Genomic DNA, 22543 nt, shown 5'->3' with positions numbered 1-22543 from the left:
CCTTCTGCCGCTTCAAAGTTCACTTTTGTAGCTTCAGAGATGCTCTTATCAATAAGTTTATTGCAACAAATGATTATTTGGGTTACTCTTGCCTTCCTTTCAGGTTGAAGCCATTCTTCTCTGACCTCTGGGATCAACAAAGAATTTTCACCCTGATAGCTCATTAAATATTTTCTCATTGTCTGTAAACCTTAGAGATTGTTGTGCAGGAAACTACCAGCAGAAAAGCAGCCTCTGAAATACTGTCGTCTGGCACCAACAACCATTCCACGTTCAGCATCAGTGAAATCACCTTTCTTCTCTATTCTGTTGCTCGGTTTGAACTTCAGCAGGTCATCTCGAACATGCCTAAAGAGATGCTGCCAGGCAATTGGCTGATTAAATATTTGCATTAGTGGCTGAACAGGTGTGGCTAATAAAGTGGCCAACGGGTGTGTAACTACAGTTTCTATTTGTTATGCATTTCCACTCTGTGCCAACAGAAGGTGGTACTTGACTACACATTTACTAGACTTTGTAGTTTACCAGCAGATCATTTTCTTTAATGGCAATAAACATCCACAGCAAATGGCTTTACCTGCCTGAGAGTAACAAGGGTCAATCTCCTTGCATTAGTTTGTTGTTTTGTGTTATTGATCGAGCCACAGTCTCCTTCCCTGACTCATTTTGTGCAGTTAACTGAGTATTAGTTTAGGCAAGCTATGAAATCAAGCGCCACAGCCCCGATGCAGCTGTTCTCAGTCTTCTCAGCAGTTCTCAGTCTGCCCACAGCTGCTGAGCATCTGCAAGCCGCTTTTTGACCCACATCCAGCATTATGTCTGTTGCTACTGATACTTAGCAACAAGACTCTGATGTGATCCCAGAACAGATAAATATTATACGAGCTATTACAGATGTAAATAACAGTTTCCTCTTGAATATGATACTCATGATTGAATTTAAGGATGCCTTGCTGTTTTTAAGATTTATCGTCATTTTTAGCTGTAATAGTCATGGATTTTAGAGATTTCAGGTTCAGAGTTTTGGAATTTTGAAGGACCCTTTAGGGATATGCATGCACAATAAACTCAGACTTTAGTAGATTCATGCAGTGAGTATTTATCAAATAATAATTTTATTTGAGAGAACACACCGTCAATTGCACATCTAACATCATGAATATGACTGAATGTAAAAATACACATATTAACATTTCATGACACCATTTGGGATACTTTGCATTAATGTAAGCTTAACAATATGAAAAAGCTCACACTGTCAATGTGAAGCAGGAGGCAAAGCAGCTGTCAAATATACTGCAAGTAAGTCTACCCAACAATAAAACAACCAGTTTTTACATGAATAGATGTCTATACAAAAAAAATCTATACACATAGATGATTTTATATTTACAGTGTTTAAAATAAAGAAAATAGAATGGGTGTGTATACTGTAGTTTCAAAGAGTGAAAGTTTAACTTGGCACAGTTTGTGTTTGTTAGTTTTATGTACTTGTGCAGGTGGAACAATGTGATCCAGTGATGAAATGTTGCATGCATTAATATCACGTGGAGCTCACACCATATACTGACAATAAGTAAAATTTTATTTATATGTCAAACTAACACAAAATTATTGCAACAAGACAAAATGCAGCTATGTAATATGTTTTTTTTACACTTATACTGCATGAAATGTGTATATTCAATACACTGGTGCTTAACCTGGATACAGTGTCTTCCTTGGCACACTCAGGACTGCGGTGCATTTGTTAACATATAAGAATATTCTTTCTTTTTGAGGGAGAAATAAAAAAATACGCTTACAGAACTTGGTTGAAGTGTCTCTATAGGAGAGGTATTTCACTATATGCAGAAACATCCCACTTAGCAGCATCTTCTTTGCACATCTTACATTCACAATAAACCCATCTGAAAATGGTATTTAATACAACCTGACTGACTCGTTCTACATCCAAGTAGAAACTTCAAACTTCAACTTCTCCCCTTTGGCATTCTCTTATAAACTAATAGTTTATAACTCTAAGTTAGCAGCAACACTCAAACACTGTTGCCTTTCTGATATTTTTGTTTCCTTCTTGTTTTATTTGTTTCAAAACTAATAAGTGCACAAATTAATTATAGGTCCTCTTTGAGTAAAAGGGTTGTTTATATACGGATAGTTATATTCGCCGGTGTGACGCAGTCCTGTATGTAATTCATGACGAGATATGAGTGCATATAAAGCATTAGTTTGTTTCCTATGTACAATAAAACACTCAGTTTCTATAGCCATTAGCGTGTTTGTATTTAGGCCTTTGAAATAATGTATCTCATATGTGTGAACAAGCAACTTATAATGCAAACCCATCCTTTGATGTCAACATTTACATTTCTTAGATGGACCAATGCGAACAAGCTTGAAAATGAGTAATATTATGCGTAAATACAAAATAATGACATATTCCTGATAGTGCTTAAAAAGTTTACAAAACTCTCATGGCTTCACAACAACAAACGGTTCTTATTCGGTGTACAGACATGGAGAAAATCAACTAAAAGTCATATAAAAATGTCAAATACCAACTGCATTGGACCCAACAAATACATCTTTTAACTGTTTATTTATAAGATGGAACATCAGTAAAATTATCTGAGCAGTTGTGATTCACAGCTGTTTCATAACCTTAAGCCTGCACTTGAACATGAAAATGTTCAAAGCTGAATTTTAGAGCCTTCACATGAACACGTCTGAAACAACTGTGATGTGCATACAAAGATGTACATGGCAACAAAATGTGCAACGCTTTGCAGTTGAGGCTACTTTAATTAGAAACAGCTGAGCATGTGAGCATGTAATGCCTGTGCACACTAACACCGCTGTTGCACATGCACGTTTATAGAATAAATGAGAAGCAATTTTCTGAACCCTATTAGCTGATTTTCTGAACCCTGTTAACCTTTATGAATGGCAAGTGCACGCTATTTGCTCAATTATCACATGATAAGAGAATCAGAGTGAGGAAACATTTTCTCAGAACAAGAACCCGGGATGTTTGAAGCACATCCAGCTACACTATGTGATTCCTCTGATTAGCTGCTTGTTTCTACGTGAAACTACATCGATGTAAAATGTTTGCATTTGAGGAAAAACCTGCAGATTCTACAATAATTACATATACAGAGCCTACTGATCCAGTTCTTACCTAGAGTCTAAAGCTAGCAGGGTGGCAGCCAGCTTTCACACAAAAACTTGAGAAAAAGCTAATAAAAGTAAAACCAGGTAAAACTATTTCCTCTGTCACTTGTTGTACAGCCTGGAAACAAAGTGAACCTGCGACTTTCAGTTTACTGTTGCTCTCTACAAAATCAAAAACTGCTTAAAAAACTTAATGGTAGAGAGGGTAAAGATAGTTCAAACAGCTGAAGCGGAAAGATCAAGCTGGATAATATTAAATTATTCAATAATTTTATGTCAAAATTCAGGCAGCTCAAACAGACCCCATCAGTGAAACAACCGCGCCTCATCTGCCTCAGCAGGGTGAGGAGGACATTTGTTCATACTCTGGACACTTGAGAAGGGCGGGGTAGTTAGAGGAGTTCATCTGGAGTGAGGCCTCGGAGGAGATGGAGGAGGGACTGCGACCACGTCCGGCCCAAGCGTCTGGATGGAGGAACTGACCGGAGTAATCTGAGCAGTTGCTGAGACGAGGTCTGTAGAAGCCCTGATGGGGCCTGTACATTTCCTCTGCTGTGTAACGCTTCATGAACAGGTACACTGACATCACACCTGCCGTCTGGGGAGGGAATAAACAGATTAAGGCTGGGACACAGTACATCTTCAGCTGCTATAAGGACAAGATTTGCTAAATGCCTGAAGTACAAGGCAAGTGATGAGATTAAATCTATACAAACAAAACTGAGACCAGTGCTAAGTTTATGTACATAAAACCATTAGTTAGACAGAAAATGGTTAAATATTACTGTGGCTTTGAAACATTCTTGTAAAATGTGAGATACTATTTGACTTTCTGAAGTTACCTCAGTGAGCAAGAAGGAGATGGCAGCAAACGCAAATGACCATCCATACTTGTAGCTGAAGTAAGCCTCATTAGTTTTGGTCCTGTTCAACATTTCATCATTAATATTGGAGATGTACAACACCAGACCAACAACCAAAGACAGACCTGTGGAAGGCAGAGAGACGAAATGATTAAAACTTATTTTATATAGCAAAGGTACACATCACTGATAGCTGCATAAGTTTGCATAATATTTTCCAAAGACAGAGTTAATGAAAACAATCATTCTTTTATATGACAGTGATGGACATGCACAAATATATTGGGCCACAGTCTCTCTTAATCTGTGAATGCATGTGTTTTCAGTCCATTGCCACAGATGTATGAAATCAAACACCAGGGTTTGCAAAATTTGTGAAAAAATTGGAAAGTTTTGTTTACTTTCCTGCTGTGTGCAGCAGGGGTCTGGTAGCTGCAACACTGGCATACTGTAATTCATTTTACAGATTATAATGTGACAAGATGAATGACGTGCAACAGATGGTAGCACAGTTGAACCTTGTCCTCCAACCTCCCACCAAGCAAGCACACGTGCATGCACACATGGCGCCACTTTGTCCAACTAGTGCAGATACAGTAAGTATAAATCAAGTACCTGACAAGATGAAGAAGATTCCAGAAACAAAGGCCAAGATGGTGCGATGTGGTCGAATGTGGCCGATATTACTGAGTACAAAACCAATGAACATGAAGAAGAGGCTGACCAGAGGAAAGGGTGTAGAAGAGCGAATCATCTCTAAAAGGAGAGAAGGGAAGCAAAAAGAAAATAAACTGATGAGTTTGAGTGTGTTTTATGGGTCCTTATCTTAGCTAATATAAAATTTCAATATCTGTATCTATTTATTTTTCTTATTAAAATTTGCTGTAGTAGCAGCATGAAATATTCAGTCGGTCTATCTTATGCCTCACTTTCATGGATTTAGTGTTTAATTACCTTGACTAACTTTTGATTCTTTTATGTTAAGACGGAGCAGGGCCTGCTCGCTGTGAGAAAATGGCAAAAGACCTCTTAGAGTCTCTGGTACTTTTTCCCGAACCCCCATTGTGTTCTTCATTACCCCCAAAATATAGCCTTTTAGCTAAGTGGGCCAGATGTCTAAGGCCATAATCTTAATGGAATTTGGCTTTAATGTTCATTAGCTGGTAAAACTTTGGATTCAGTGGCAATCTTGCCAGTTGAAATCTACAAGAAATATTCAAAAATCTTTTCTGAATGAAAACATAAACATTTGGCTAGCGGATACATTGGACAGTGGTTTACTTTCAATGTCATCCTAAACTGTTGTTTTAAACATCCACTGTCACCAGATCTGGACCCAAATCCTTGAGGACTGTTCACAGCATCTCGATTAATTTATGGCACAAAAAATTCAGCCAGTTGAGTAAACAAGAGGAAGTCCAACCTAGTTCTAGTCCTAATTAATTAAATGGCTGGTCAGTTTATGCTCTCCTGTTGTTTCCCTTGTCTTTTGGCCATTTGTCCCTCTTCACAGCTTCCTGCTTGCTTCCTCATGTCTTTAGGTATTATTATTGTTAGCTTGTACTTTGCTGGAATTTTGTTTAACTCATCCTGTGGCTCTCATTTAGTTATTTGCTTCTTCCAGAAAATGCAATCCCTTACATTTTATTTTTCAACTTTTCTGCATTTGTGTCAGTTTTTTTCAACCCCCACATAACAGCATAAAAGAGTGTGCTAATCTTTGAGTTACTGCACCTACTCAGTATAACTATATAATTGCAGGCTCTGGAAAAACTGACTTTTATATAGCTTGGCAATGTTATTTTCCTACAATTTGCTTGCTTGACTTGGTGAGACTCCACAGATTTAAACTTAAAGTGCCAAATGCTAATGCGTATATGTATGCCCATGCATTTTCACCATGTAGGGAGTTATTTAAATAGCATCACTGAACTTGGGGATTATTCCACAAATTGCAATATCACTCCATCCTAAAAAAAACCCCACATACTGTATGAGATGACAGGACAGCAATGAATGAATGACTGAATTCATTTCATTAAGTGATTTTAAATCTAAACTACGAATCCTTGAGGCCAAGTCCATAACATGCAACTGTTTCAATTAGATTGATTATCATTTTAACTGACTTTTTTTATTTTATTTGAATTTTATTGAATTTTATTTTTTATTTTATTTGTATTCTTTCACTTATTGTTGCATGTGTGTTGTTGCTGCCTGTGTTTGAGTAATTTCTGTAACTGTGAGACACTTGCTGCTGCCTATCTTGGCCAGGTCTCCCTTGAAAAAGAGGTTTTTAATCTCAATGGGATCTTCCTGGTTAAATAAAGGTTAATAAATAAAATAAATAAAGAGGTGTGGACTTAATTCATGTGAGTTGTACTCAGGTAAAACTTAGTTATTTTCTGTTATCCTGTTAGACTTTACAATATCAAAACAGGATTTACATATGAATTGAGTGTTTGTTAAGAATAATCTTATCATTCAATTCAATTCAATTTTATTTATATAGCGCCAAATCACAACATAAGTCGCCTCAAGGCGCTTCATAGATACAGAGAAAAACCCAACAATCATATGACCCCCTATGAGCAAGCACTTTGGCAACAGTGGGAAGGAAAAACTCCCTTTTAACAGGAAGAAACCTCCGGCAGAACCAGGCTCAGGGAGGGGCGGCCATCTGCTGCGACCGGTTGGGGTGAATCATTGTCTTGTAAAAAAAAAAAAAGACTTCTGACAAATGTATGTGGCTTCAGTTAACACAGTTCTTTCACACACTTCTATATAAAACATTTATGTTTTTATCATCTTGGTTCTGCATTTCTGTGCAGTAGCTTTGGTACGGTACATTTTTCTATGACTAAAACCGCTGTGCCCCTAGATGCTATTATGGTGAAGCATTTTAAACTAAATGGCATCTTTTCAGTTTAGAAAATAGACTGAAAAATGGTCAGAAATAATCATGACATGTGAACAGTTACTTACTGAGTACACTAACAGTGGACTCAGATGTCATCTGCACATTAGTAGGCATCACATACTCAATGGTAAAACACCGTCCATTCTCCTCTCCTGGAATGAAACACAGGGAAAAAAAATATTAAGTGAAATTTCAGTATATGTTTTTGTACACAAGCGATTAATTAAATCCAACCCTGAAGGTCATACAGTACACATGCAGAATACATGGATGTCTTGACATGATGAATACCTATAATGGCAAAAACGAATAAATGTCACAAATGTCATGTTTTCAAACAAGTTGTTGGAACGACGAGTTGCAAGTGGTATCTAAGGACCAAGCTCAGTTTATTTTCTCTGTGAGGCTCTTAAATTTAAATATCACTTAAAATCAGTCAACTTAGAAAGAGAATGGGGAGTTTATAGCTTCCACACAGTTTATGCTGTCAGTATTTGTTTGAGGAACACCCAACATTAGACTTTAACACCTTTCTCCTTATCGCGCTGACACATACAGTACAAAATGTGGCAGCAAAACACACCAACTGATTTTTTTCATCACTTCATTAACTCCACACACTATGAGGTGTTGGATTAGGTGATATTCTGGGGTTCAGCATATGTAATTACCTTCATACTGCTTCCACAGAATACACATATAAGGATGTGTTATGTTTTTGCATAGCTATTTAAGAAAAATATAATATATCAAACAAATCTGGGAGATTCTTGAGACTGTTCTCCAAGGATTTAGCCAGTTATTGACCCCATGTTTATAGTCTTGCTGGTTTTCACTTTAATGAAAAGTCAGTTTTTATTGTGCATTTCTAGGGTTTCTTTGTGTATGCAAATATCGGGCCCCCACTTCTTAGTGATATCACATACAGTATGTCTACATTTGCACATATGCGCAAATACAGTCTGTAATTTGTTAGTTAATTACCTAACTATATCATGACATAGTTATATTTAACAGACATTAGGATTAATATGTCTGCATATGAATATAAGACAGACAGGCAGCAGGAGAAACTGATGGAGGAGAAGTTTGTAAACGCAGACTGATTGGACTAGTTCAGCTCCACATTGTGTATACATATGTAAGTCATTGCAGATCTCCCTCAAACTTGCTCATTGTATCAGCTTTTCTTTTAACATAAAGTAAAAGCTTGAGCCACTATGCAGTAAGTCCAAGGTTCCCTTTGGTCATGAAATATTTTGTACTCCAGTCAACAGCATTTCTGTACTACTACTAATCACCACTTTCTTTTTATTCCCAACAAAGGAAAATAACAACTATTACAGAACTTTCATGATGAAGACTTATGTTATTATTTCAATTTTTCTCTTATTTTTTATTATTCTCTATAATAACTGATTCTGGAATAAAATACTAACTGTAAAACATGATATACTTCACCTGCCACAACACCGTGCAACCTCATTCACATTCACTGGTGTAACTACACACTGTGATGGTAAGCACTGGTTGTTTCTGGGTCAAATTAAGTGGGCAATAAGGCCACTCAATTGCCCCTAAAAAACACACTAAACCATTAGTTTGTTTTAACCAAAGGCCTGCTTCATGGCAGCAGAACATCTCTTACATAATCACAACTGGAATCCCAACATATTTACTAAGACTTAACCATTAACCCTGAAAAAGGACGAAGCAGCTCAATTGTCGTATAGATTAAATCAACAGTAAGTGGACTGATGTTAAAGGTTATGTTACCATTTAAGAAAAACACAAATATTCTTCCTGACCATACTGATCAAAATAATTGAAACATTCCCAGTGTAGGCTGGCTAAAGTGAAATGTTAAGCTAAACAGTACAAGTTTGTAAAGATGGAATTCAATCAATAAAATCAGGTTTGCTGAAACACCTTTTTTAGGTTTGCTGTTCTTAAAAACGAGACTGGAAAGGCTTACAAATTAGTATTAGTAGTTTAGAAATAACTATAATTTAATGCAAAGCTAGACAAAGAAAATGGAGTGTGGCTAATCTCCCTAGATGTGGACATTCAGTTAAAAACAAGAAATACTGGTTGGTGGTGAGCAATATCTCATACTCTAGACAGAAAGAAGCTGGTGTTCTCCAGCTGTTTTAACACTCCAGCAGCTGGCAAACCAGAACAGATTAGATCTACAGAAATACTGGGAAAAACCTGCTTTACGGTTTTCCCAGGCAGCGCCCAGAACTTAACCAAGTAAAGTGAACTCTGAAACAATCTAAAGACAGCTCGTCTGACTTAGAGTATGACTAAGCTCAAACACTCCTGAAAGACACATGTCCTTCTTGTCCTGACTGATGCATAAACAGTTGATCAAAGAAAGTTAAACCAATAATAAAAAAGAAGAGTCAGTATGATTATAACTGTTGGTATGTCTCCTACGGTGGGTTAAATACATTGTGTTGATCTGTACTTGTGAGCAAAATCAGACAAAATCAATTTAATGACCAAGCAAAAGAGGAAAAAGCATGTTATTTTAATTGGTTAATATACGTCTGGCTTCTGTAGCATAACTAATAAAAGCATCTTAAAGACCTAAGCACAAATATCATTAGATGCAATACAAAACATAAAGGAGTTTTTTTCTTTGGTATCTAGATATCCAGCAAAATAACAGAACATAGTACTGCAAGTACAGTAAATTGTTGTGATTACTGGAGGAATCGAGAGGGTAAGAGCAAGAATGGATACCTGGTTTACTCTGGGACAACACTTGTCTGGACGGTTGTTTCTCTAAAGAAAAGATTTAAAACGGTTAGTATTTCCAATATTTTCCAATCAAGAACTGTGGAGGAACACGTTAAGATGGTGTTTATCCATGCAATGTGCTGTGCTTCTGCAGTTGCTTTTAATGTGGAATGGTAAAGTGAAAAATGCAGGTCAAAAAGAAGGAAAAGGAAAGTCCAGTTAAGGAGCAGAGAGGAGTGTCTGCACCAACCAAAACTTCATCTGGCACCACTGAATGTAAATCAGCAATCGGTTAAATCATGAGAGAAGCAGTCTTGAATAGCTCTCTATCAACAGGAAAAGTGATTTTGAAGGATACAGCATAGGACTGGAAAACAGTTTGGAGATAGTATACAGGTAAGGTGATGGATCATAAAGCTATGCAGAGGTGAAGGCAAAGTTTCAAAGTTCATGCTCAAATATTCAAGTGCAAAGCAAAAACAAAAATACATCTTCTATACTTGCAGCAGTCTAGTGGTTAAAGAGAAGTAAAAAAAGGAAAGAAATGAGAGGGAAAAAATGCAATGCACAATATACTGCAAACGAGACAATGCAAAAAATTTTGGTGAATGTGTGCTTCAAACTTAGCTGTGTATAATAAAAATAGTTCTGAAAGATGGCATCACGATTTTATTTCCACTTTGTTACTGCTTTTGAGACTAACAGGAAATCTACTCTACTGTGTTCAAACTGTATTCTGACTTCAAACTAACTCACCAGCCAAAAAGCAAACCCTCCACAGACCAGAGTGGAGCGACATGCGCATCTCGGTGCTCTGGTTGAGAGGAAGGATGACGCCCTCTTCCAGGTAGAGCCAGTAGTCGGTGCTCACGGCGATCCCCAACAGGCCGAGGCCGCAGACGGCGAACACGCTGCTCAGCAACGTTAGCGCCTTCCTGCCACATAGGCTCATACCACAGCCTCAAGAGCAGGGGGGCACCGGTGGCGGAAAATGGAACTATGAAAGGGAGAGAGAGATAAACATTTTTACTTTTATTTTTTTCCTTTTTTTTTGTAAAATCCACTTTTTTCGGTGCTCAGAGGTGGTGGTTGGGCCTTTGGGTGTTGTCATGTGTGACGTTCTGCAATATTTAATTTCACTCGAACTGAGGCTTACGACTGAAAATGGAGATCAGGTAGAAACAGAAAGTAACAAACGCACCTGCAGATAGGACAGTTTTATCTCTGCTGAATTTTAAATCTGGGAATGAGTCTCTTTCTTTCAAATCTCCCATTAATCTTTAAATAACCAAACTGTGCAGGACGAAAGATTTAGTAGAGCATGTTTGAGGAAAGTTTTTCACTTGACTACCCTTGACTGCTTCCAGGCAGAAAGAACACTCCTGCAATGTACCTAACAGCACTGATTGCACACAAAGGAGAATTACAAAACTGAGTTTGTTTTGATTTGTTTCTGCTTTAATAATCATGTCTATGATTATTAAAGCAGTTATGTAGTACATACATAACTGTCTGTTATGTATGTACTACAGCTGGCATACAGTATGTCACGGCATATGAATGTGAGTGCTTGCCAAACAAAACGATGGCTCTGTTCTTAGCTGAAGCCCACTTTTGCCGGAAGCTAAAGCGCTGGGAGGCTGAGATACATGTTGAAAGGAATTGATTTCACATAATGAGATCTCAGCATGCTGCTACTTTGAGCACCCACTGTGAGCTTGAGAAGATGGAGAGAGAATTTGTGAAAGGATTTTGAACTTTTCAGAAAATTCGTCGCATTTGGAAATCGCTTTCCTCCAACAATTCCTTATATGAAGACTTAATACAAAGCCCAAGTTAGAAGAAAAGAGTGAGATCTCCATGCAACCGTCAGCATGTAGTGAGGAACAAGTTTGCATAGTGAGGAAAAGTCCATGTAATACAGTAGAGAGAAAGACGATCATCTCCCTTTAAGCAAGCTTTTGGTAACAATGTGAAGGAAAAACTCCCTTTTAACAGAAGTTAACCACTGAAGTATCAGTCATCTGAGGGTGGGCATCTCAACCAGTTAAAGCACACAGTGAGAGAAAAAACAAAGTCTGATGGGGATAGTAACTTTAGATCAAAACCACACAGTTCATATAGTGATGCCAGTTGTAAGCAATTGAAATGCACATACTGTAAGTAATCAGAATTCACCAAGCACAGGAGCAGCATTAATGGAAAAGGACTATTACTAAACCTAAGCTATTCTTGGCTCTGTTGCAATCAGCAGCTATTCATTTACAATGACCATAAAGGCTGTATATTCAGGCAATTGCTACTGAGCTGTAAGTAGATGGATGCATTCCACTCAGTAACCCTTTTTGTGTACTTCACTTACCCAGAAGGGCTGTTTTAGCTGTACAGTACAAAACCCACACACTGGAGTAGTGACTGTGCTTAAATATACAGTCTTGAACAACCCTTCATTTTTTAAAATATTTTTTAATCAACAGTTCTCCAGGCTTTCTGATGATCTTTCAGACATTCTCTTGGGACATTGGCTGCCGGGGGGCACTGCACACCACCCAGAATTTCCAGTAAATTAATCAGTCAATCAGTTAAAACAGATTATTATGAATTTCAAAATCTTATTTGGTTTTCATATGTACATGTTATCAGAGATGTCAACTCTAATAGCAGGGAATTAACTAGGCAAATGATTTTTTCTTTCTTTCTTTTTTGCCATTTTTTTTTTCAAGTAACCTATATTTGACAACAGCATAAATAAATTGGGAAATTCTGTTTTTGGTGTGCCACCCCATTATTTTTAGTGGCCCCCATATTGCCCCTATGAAAAAATTCTGGAGCAACCCCTGCCCCCTCTGTCCATCAGTAAATAAGGGTGTGACAATCATGGTGACACTGTAGAATCAAATAACTAAGACCCCAGTCACACAGGCCAAGAGAATAGTTCATGACCATCTGGCACCCAGTTTCAATGTGACAGGATGCCAGAGGTTGATGGTAGTTGTTGGAAAATGATTGTTAAAGTCCCAGTCATGCTGGCCCAAGTCAGTGACCCCCTGAAAACCACTTATCATTAGAGAAAAATGTGTATTCCACAACTGGTTGGCAAAAGACTCATTGCTTTGGTCAGTAGCATATTGTTACAGTCATGGTTTGAATGGAAATGATGGACTTGTCTGCAACAACTGTCCAGCTACACTCCAAGATGTAATAAGAAAACTAGTTTGCATTGCACTTTTTCCAAGCTTTACTACTGTTTGGCTAATAATTAGTGAGCATTTCAAGACAAACATGGTGTGCACATGGTGTGGATATAGATATTTATTCGTAGAAATTTGTGCTTGTATCAGATCCAATGTGGCTGTTAACTTTTCAGCATGGTGTGCATGGCATCAAATTGTAATAGTGTTTGGTAGAAAAAGTCTCTATTAATAAACAGCTGAAGCTGTTTCAAACAAAATAGTTCAGCTAATATCTGACTAAATACAATTGCATTGATGTCCAAAATGTTTCTTGCCTTTCTGTGTGTGCACCAAGTTCCCATCTCTCTGGTCACTCAACCTGCACACCTGATAATCAGCCAGTCATCAAATTCCAGCAGTATTTAAGGTTCTGGTCTTTACATCAATTGTTGCAAGACCTTTAGTCACCTCCACGTGGTGCTAACACTACAAGTTGGATCTATTTTTGTGTGTGTGTGTGTGTGTGTGTGTGTGTGTGTGTGTGTGTGTGTGTGTGTGTGTGTGTGTGTGTGTGTGTGTGTGTGTGTGTGTGTGTGTGTGTGTGTTTGCGCATGTGGTAATCTTTATCTCCTGTCCCTCAGGATCAGTTTCTCCAATTTCCACTGTGCCAATTGCCTTGCCCTGTTCACCACCTTCACTCTGCCTTCGTAAAGTATACCTGTCTCACTTCTAGCTCTGTCCATTAAACTTCCATCAGCCAGCCATTTCCCTCACCAGCCACAGCTCTGGGGCCTTTTTACTGGAAAAAAGAAGTATAAAATCACAAGCTGTTTTCAATAAAAATCAGTGTCTCGGACTAGAAATAACCATGGTTGACTTTGTGTTACCTGACAAAGTAAAAACAATGAAAACCAATGAGCAGTGCTGATTTTCATGTTTGGTCTAGTCCACCAAATACTCAATAATGTTTCATCTGACTTAATTAACCTCAACAAAGCCTTCATTTGTGCATTTGTGAAAGGGGAAATCACAAGTCATTTGTTGTCAGTTTACATTAAGTGACATCACAAATGCATAAATTACAAATTGGGATTTTTAGAAGCTGCTTAAGCAAGCATTTTAGCACGCCATAGGGACTGAACACAAGACAAGTTTTAAGTATTAATCTAACAATGTTTTTTACAGATGAGTTCATAAATTAATACCACTGCTCTCCAAACAGTTTTAACCATTTCTCCCTACGCTAGGCAGGAAGTGAAAATTGCATTGTATAAAAATATAATATGATCCTGTCTCTATTGTCACAGTTTATGGTTATTATGAGGAAACTGTTGCACTGGCAAATGGAGGAACTTCTGCATCACTGTCCCTGTAGTGTCTGGCTGAATTATGCTTCAAGTGTTAAAAATGTTTGTAGAGTTTGCAAAATGTATTACGTTTTACTCCGTAAGAGTATTTTATAAAATTATTTGCAAACATATACCAGTTAATAGAATGTGCAACCAATAATAATAATTCCCTCATTCAGGGGTCCCATACTAACAGACCTGGTATTATTTTTCATGTTTTGTTCTTTTCTTTTACATTATTCCTTAAAAAAAAAACTAAATAACAAGTATTCTAGTTTCAGATGTCATCTTTAGACTTAAGCACTCAGTTTCATCTATCATCTATAATCTGTTAAAATAAACTACATGTAGGTTTGTCCTAGCTTGTGTTTCTTACTATTATGAAAAGCAGGAACCAGGAGTAGAAAAGACAGCACCAAAAAAAAAAAAGGTTCTTAGTCCATCATAATCAGTGAGATCCAACACACTTGTCAACACACACACAATTACCATAACCAGTCATTCATTAATACTAATAATTCTGTTCATTGTTCTGTTCTTGAAAGGACAGTAATTGTGACTGATCTTAGATGAGAAAAATGTGTTTTCATTTTGAAAGCTTTCTCTTTAAATGTTCAAAGCTACGGGCACCAAAGCTTTGGCTCTTGTTGTGGGATCAAAGGAGTACACAAAACACCCTTCTCCTGCATACTTATCAGAGCTGCCTTTGGAGGAAAATGTCTGAACCTGTGACTAGAAACCATCCATCAATAAATGCGAGGTTTGTATTTGTTGCCGTCTTCTCAAAAGCTGCGTGCTCGTGCAAAAACATAGAAATGGCACTAAAAAAATAAGCAAGTTAAAATGTCAGTAATGAGTTTTATTGGGGATGTTTATGTAGTTAATGGAAGTCAGAATGCTCAAAATGCAAAAACATTTGCTAATTAATTTGAATGAAAGTAAATAATGTTCACATTTTCTGCCACTAATGTGATACAAGGCCACTAGGGGCCCAGAGGTGAAGTAAAGGAAATGTACACAACTGCTAGAGTAAAGGGCACATCATCACCAAAAGTAGGGCAATTCCTTTTCTGCCTACTTCCTTAATATGCACCGACCCTCCTGTCAACCCTAATCTAAATGGCTCACTGCCAGAAATACAGCATTTTCCCTAAACTGAAAATCCAGAGGTTTTTCATCAAACGATGGCAAAGCAAGAAAACACATTTTGATCTATATTTTTTTGGTAATAAAAAATATATTGTAACTTGAACACAAATTGTAGTAAGTTATCCAAATGAAATTATTATTTATATCAACATATCTCTGTATAATTATGATATGTCAGTAGTCCTTTCGTGGTTCATGAAATAGCATTGCTATAAAAAATTCATGATTTTTGACTGATACCTTTGATTGTCAACTAAAATATGCAGTCACAAATTAAAATGGTCACAATGTTACCATGAAGAATAGATGATGTCCATCACAGCTGAGTTTGAAGTTGTATTTGGAATTCAATTCAAAATGCCACAAAATGGTTGTGAAATCTATGAAATCTTGCAATGAACACCCTCATTTGAATTTGTGTATTTGTTCTTCTGCGTCAAGGGTTCGTCAGTGTCGTAGCGCGGATCTCTTTTGGCATGCTTATTGACCCAGTTACTGTGGCTGTAAGAGCGTGGCTGAGTGCATGTCCCTCTGTTGCTTCTGATGTGGACAGGCAACTAACACTGTGTGAGTTAGTTCCTGTTGGCTGATGTTGCCAGGGCTGGCTGGGGGAGCCTAAGGACAATAGCAGTCCAAAGCAACAGAGAGGAGATATGCCATGTCATCAAGCCACAGTCACAGCTGGGTGAAGCTGGCAGCCCCATCACTGTGTGGCTGGGAACTGCTTATATATTTTCAGCAGGCATACTAAAGGGGAAACACATGTCAACAGTATATATCCACAAGCTCAGCCACGCATCAGATCTACAAATATCCATGAAGTGGGTCATACGGTATATCTCACAAATTATACTTGTGAATGAACACATCATTGCAGAGCCAGTTGTCTACAGCCAGTTTCTGTTAGCCTCACTTCACACATAATAAATCTTACAGAGGGAACGTGTCATAAAGGGGTTTCAAGCAGTGCTATTTTTCTATGTTTCCTCAATCCGTGATAGAGTTAAGAAATACAAATACAATAGAATAACACAAACCCAAATAAATGACACAATTATTTTACCTTTACTATCTCGATTAAAATGATTCATTTAGATAAGTCACTGAGTTTAGTTTCCTTATTTTAAAGACTACTTCAAATCAGCATATAGTCTTGGCTTTTAAGCAAGGTACCATAAACAACCATAAACAACAGTTAAGGTTGTAACAATTTCTTTACATGCTCTTGTGTATAAGCGAGCATTTTCGATCCACACCAGCCTCAAGCACATAGCTAACAAGCAGGAATAATTTCTCAGTGGTCTAATTTTGGACATGCCTCCACTCTTGCTTGAAGGCATGCCTACTTAAAATCACAAAATTCATACTATAGTCCAAGCCCAATCTCTGCTGTAGGCCAGACAGCTTACAATGCCTCATCTGGCACGAAGCAGAGAAAGGTGGTGATGGTGGTGCAAGTTCAAGTTGTCAAGACAGAGGATAGTTTTAGTATTTTTAAAATAAAAAAGTTTGGTGAAAAAATTTGCCAATTTGTGTTACTATGTTGCTACGGCAGTTTAACCAGCTGACCTAATGTGTCTCCCTCCCACTCTCGGGACTCTAAAGCACTCTGTATCAAAATGCAGTCCATCTCTCTTCTGTAATGTCAGATCATCTTAATTTGACAGGGCAGCTCTGGATACAGAGCTGGATATAGCTCAAGCGTTTAATTCTGTTCCAAATGTGCTTCCCTTATGATTTTTAGCAAAGCATTTTGGCTTTGAACTATCAGCCCTTGAGGATGCCATCATATAATATCATGATTTCTTGCCTCTCCACTTGATCTCTATATCTTCTAAGAATAATAAATAAACAGAATATAAAATAGTAGCAAAAGGCTGAACAAAGGCTATAGCTTATACCCTTAAATATATAAGACCATTTAAATACCCCATTTCCTTTGCCATGACTTTGTGTAAAGCCGGGACAATTATCTGAACTGCTTTTTTTCTCTTAGACATATTCATAACAAAGAGCACAGACAGGTTCACTTTATTTAATAAAACGAGTGAATGGCACTTTTGTGATCTCTAAAAGGGTAGACACTTCATTGACTCTGGCACAAAATAAAATAGTGACCCACAGCAATAGCACTAACATCATTTCCTCATGTTTGTTGTAAGAACAAGTCTCCCATTTATTTATAAGTGCCTGACTTGGCCTTGTCGCCAGGCAACGCTATACAGAGAGGCCCACAAATTAGTTAAGCATGAATGAGCTGATGAGTGAGTCCCAAAACAAGGCTTCCTATTTGGCTGTGCACTTTTACATGCTGGGGAGGGGATAGAAAGGAAACAGGAGAAAGACACGGGGAGGCAAATACATTTTAAAGGTTTACAGAAGGAAACATTAAAAAGACATACTACATGTAGCCACATAGGCACAGAATGATCTCAAAATGTAACTGGAGATAAAATATATCTAGAACAGGCATCCTAAAGTACATCCTGTCTACACTCTACAATACATTTACTTTAATTTTCCACAGACCCAGAAAGAAATGCTTAAAACTCCGGTAAAACTTTAACAGCAACTTTGAGAGTCTTACTCAGAATAGGTGTTTAAAAAACTGGGCGCATGGCAGCTGTGATCAGCAGAGAGCACTGTGTTTACATTTTGGGGATATTCCCATCGGGGTGCTTTTTAGAGGGTGGCCGATCGCTGACCCAAGTGATTTGCTACCAGGACAGTAACTGATGCAATGGGGAACACTTATTTAATGCACTTTGTTTAATTGCTCGTGCTTTGTGCCCACACTGGGAATAGAGAATTAATTTAATAAATCCTGCAATTCTGACAAAAGACATATTGTACGTGGGTTTCTTTTATGAATAGATATGCTCATTAAATCATGGATTAAACCTACACCGATCTATTTACTAATGATATGTTATTTATATTTTTTGTCAGTGTTAGGTGATTGCAATGTTTTCTGCCACAGAGATAACAGGGGAACATGGAAATTGTTCACATTTATCAAAAAGGAGCTACATTTTGCTTTTGTCATGAGTGACAACTGTGAGCATTGGTTATGTGTAAACAACAAAGAAATAAGGATGGGGAAAAGAAAATAATTGATTATTTTAATGGCAAGACACAGGGACAGGGCTGTATAACCCTGTGTAGCACAGTCTCTGATCCTATCATGTTTGAAACGTGGCCCATAATAATGTTTTACAAGGCTGCCATGATAAACATAAAAACTGCCAGCCAGAGTTTAAACATGTATTTAATTTATGGCATTTATGACATGGGCACAGAAAGAAAACAGTGCCTGCAGAAGTTTAATGATGAGATCAGTAAAAATCAGTGCTTAACAAAAACCCCAAGATTTAGGTCGACTGACTTTCAATTAAATACCAAACCTCTAGATACATCTTTGAGCTTCTTTAAGAGCTATGTGGCTAAAGAGGCTTTTACAGCGGAGAAAAATTAAAAGCTCTACAAAATGTGAGGGGCTAATTCTGCAAATCTAATAGACCCAATTGAAAGTGCATGAAGTCACATTTTCTGTCTTTGAGTCACAGCCTGAACCGTTATGTCCAGATAATAATAGACTGTAAACTACCTACATGTACCTCAATGCAACAAGTACTTTCTCACCTGGCAAATGCACAAGTATCCACAATGCAGCCTGTATGCGTCTGAAACTGTTGAGAAATAATCCCCATACTGAATGAGTGTTTTAACAATGTTTGTTTGGTTGACACACTGACCCAATGACACAAGCTGCCTATTTAAATCTTAAATTATACAAATGCCAAGGATTAGTTTAGTATTACTTTACTATAGAATAATCATGATTTGTATTAGGTCAGATTATAATGTACACATGTATCAGATCTTACAGAATCATTTTCCATCACAACACCACAAAACTATCTACTATTTTAAACCTCATAACTATAACACATAATCATTCTGAATGGCCACCATCATATTAATGGAAGCAACAAATCAAGTAATTATTAGATGTCAGATGACATAAAGCAAATATATTAGCCTTATATTCAATCTCGATCGGAGTTTTCAACAAATCATTATGTCATTTAGCCAGAGAGACTGTTGTTTGTAGTGCAATCAGCCAGCTGTTTGTTAGGCTACTGATACCAGTTAATCTTTGGCTCCGGCTTAAACCGCTGTCCGCGGTACTGAACCACTCACACACGTTCTCGTATTGAATCAGTGATAAACTTAACCAAACCTGATGCTAAACAAGAATACCTCAACTGTCCTTTTAATACACGCCCTAGGAATGCGCACAGTAAATACTGCATGTGTCTTGTTTTCCGTTTTAAAGCCGTGGGTTTCGCCTAAAAGTCTCAACGACTCTATTTTTTAATTCGTTTCCATCCCTCTAATCCTAAAAAATCTAAGAGCGATATTCTTTGTCACACATGTGATACTTTAGTTTTCCTGCAAGTTACAGCACTTCACGTGTCGATTAGCGGCATTGTGACACAATTGAAAGGGTGTAATAACCGAACAGACTTTGAGTCGGCATAAGGGAGGTATCGGCTTCTCTTCGACTGCCACTTAAGGCGTACATTTATCTTCTAAGTTTTTGTTTTAATCAACGTGCAACAAATCCTTTTGAATATCGCTAACATGTGTCAGAGAAAAGCAACTCCAGTCTTCACATGCAGATGTGAGTAAAGGATAGTCACATACAAAGCTTAGTAAAGGCTTCAACAGTAATTATGGAGACAAAGAGAAAACATGTGTTTTACATGTTAATATTTCAAACAAGTCTCAGTCTGATTGGAGCTAAGCAAAAACATTAGTAGCATGGGGGAGAAAACAACAACAGGAAAAGTACTCCGTGGTTTTTTTGTTGTTGTTGTTGTTTTTTGTTTTTTTGCTTTCTCCTCCTCGAAATATTCTCTGTAACGACTTGCTTACAGTGGACACTCAAGGAAAAGTTGGCTAAAAATAATTTACCTTCGCGAAGAAGACTCGTCGATGAAACGCCTTTCTCCTGGTGTTCTGTTATCTTCTCTCTTGTCTTCCTGTTCAGTCGCTCCGCGTTATCTCGGCTTTGGCTGGAAATAAGCCCGTTAACTGAACCTGACCCGCAGCTGCGTCGCTCGCGCACCACTACTATCCAAAACAGCAATACCTTCTGCCCGCGTGGAGTGAGGCACGTGGCACCCCAACTCCTCACTCCACCTCTCTTCAGGTGAACGGGAGGGAGGGAGGTGAAGTGACGTGATATGGATCAGTGAATTTGTAGTTCAAACCACATGCAGCGATAAGATTTCAGCAGATATTGTTTTGATATGAAGCAGCAGCACAAAAATCAAGCTCTGCTATAGGATTTACCACAATGTTATGCATAAAATAAAATTTAAAAAATGACCTGTTTTGCAAGGATCTTTGTGACTCTGTGGTCTACCTTATAATCAATCTAACCCCCTTTGACCGCTGAAACTATCTCTATAAGCCTGTTAAGTTATATTTGTTGCAAATTCTGCTGCCGCCTTGGCCATTTCTTGAAAAAGACTTTTTTTTTTTATCTGGATAAGCCCCAAACAGCTTGTACCTCGTGTGAAGAATGCTCTCTCTGGATCACCCAACAAGTCACTTACAACAATGATAAGGGTTCAGTTCAAATTAGTTCAATTCAATTCAATTTTATTTATACAGCGCCAAATCACAAAAATAGTCGCCTCAAGGCGCTTTATACTGCAAGGTAGACCTTACAATAATACATACAGAGAAAAACCCAACAATCATATAACCCCCTATGAGCGGCAGAACCAGGCTCAGGGAAGGGCAGCCATCTGCAGCGACCGGCTGGGAGAGACAAGGAAGACAGGATAAAAGACAAGCTGTGGAAGAGAGCCAGAGATCAAGGGTGCAATACTCTGTATTTAATTATTAAATTATGAGTTATTATTCATCTCTGACCCTCATCCACAGCACCTCTTTTGTCCTCCTGTCAACCCAAACCAGTGCTGGCAGATGAATCTGGTCCCACTGGAGGTTTTTTCCTGTTAAACGGGAGTTTTTCCTTCCCACTCTCGCCAAAATGCTTGCTCATAGGGGGTCGTTTGATTGTTGGGACTTCTCTGTAGGGTCTTTACAATACAATATTAACTTACCAACTTTGTTATATTTTTGCACAATATAAAAAAACTCTTCCAAAGGATATTACCAGAATTTATATTTTGGTGTATATGTTTGCTTGATTTTGATGAAGAATACTAAAACATCTGTACAACATCATCCATATGGGTAACTGAGTTTATATCCAATGCTTGTAATGGCCATCATGTTCATCAAACCACCAGGCAAAGTTCAAAATTATATTCCTTCAGCATAGCTTGCTACCAGCTTTTAATAGCTGTACTCAGAACTAAATGACTAGATGAGTGAGAGTGAGTGGGAACATTTGTGTGTCCTCGTTGTTTTCCCATATCTGACCTTCACTTTTCCATTAAGACGCAAACATTTTTTAAAATTGTGCATGTTGTGTCTTAAAAAAGAGCCTTCAACAGGCTTTAATTCTTTTTCATTTCCATTCATCCATGTAACCTCTGTTTCTACTTGCACTTGAAACAGATGCACTGTATAGTCTGTGCACGTGTTTCCACATGAGATTAGGAGCTTTGTGTGATTGCTTAAATCGATGAAAAAAGAATTCAAAAAGTATGAAACTTATTCAATGTACTCATGAAGCTTATTCAGTAATAATTTTTAATGTGATAGTGTGGCGAAGCACTAATCTGTTGGGTTCTTTTAAGAATGAATTTAGCACTTCTATACATGGATATTCATAGAGTCATATACAAGCATGCTAATCACTTCCAGATGACTAACAATCACAACTGATCACAGGAGTGAACAATGAGCTGTCATCATCTGTGCTCTGACTCGGCTTTGTACATAACCACTCTCTGGCTCTACTGGAAGCCAGACAGGCCCCTTCTCTTTCTATTTTCCATTTCTTCTTGTTTAATAAGGCCATCTCACTTGTCTCATCATTACAGTGCATAATTTTTTTTTTCTGCTTTCAAACAGAATCTAAATTCAGAAATGCTCAGCATCGTCCTTTTTCATTCATTCTTCATTTTTTATGTATGTAAAGCAAACATAAATCAGTCAGCTTCAGTAATGCACTCTTTC

At 37.7% G+C, this 22543-nt stretch overlaps 1 protein-coding gene across 2 annotated transcripts; it reads right to left on the bottom strand.

The window, feature by feature from the left end:
• Positions 1–1087: 1087 nt before the first annotated feature.
• Positions 1088–20546, bottom strand: LOC101463767 (voltage-dependent calcium channel gamma-5 subunit). Of its 2 annotated transcripts, XM_004539205.4 has the most exons (7): positions 20357–20546; positions 10462–10702; positions 9709–9750; positions 7026–7112; positions 4656–4796; positions 4020–4165; positions 1088–3775 (listed from the first exon to the last, which is right to left on the bottom strand). In XM_004539205.4, exons 2-7 carry the CDS (start codon positions 10655–10657, stop codon positions 3512–3514), a joined length of 876 nt encoding a protein of 291 aa, XP_004539262.1. In that variant the 5' UTR covers positions 10658–10702; positions 20357–20546; the 3' UTR covers positions 1088–3511. The 2 variants fall into 2 exon arrangements, with proteins under 2 accessions (XP_004539262.1, XP_004539263.1); XM_004539206.4 differs by lacking the exon at positions 9709–9750 and having other exon boundaries at positions 20357–20545.
• Between the last annotated feature and the right edge of the window lie 1997 nt (positions 20547–22543).

The sequence above is a fragment of the Maylandia zebra genome, linkage group LG6 (assembly GCF_041146795.1).
Source record: "Maylandia zebra isolate NMK-2024a linkage group LG6, Mzebra_GT3a, whole genome shotgun sequence".
NCBI lineage: Eukaryota > Metazoa > Chordata > Actinopteri > Cichliformes > Cichlidae > Maylandia > Maylandia zebra.
The sequence above is the reverse complement of the archived record's forward strand: the minus strand, read 5'-3'. Positions and strand labels throughout refer to the sequence as shown.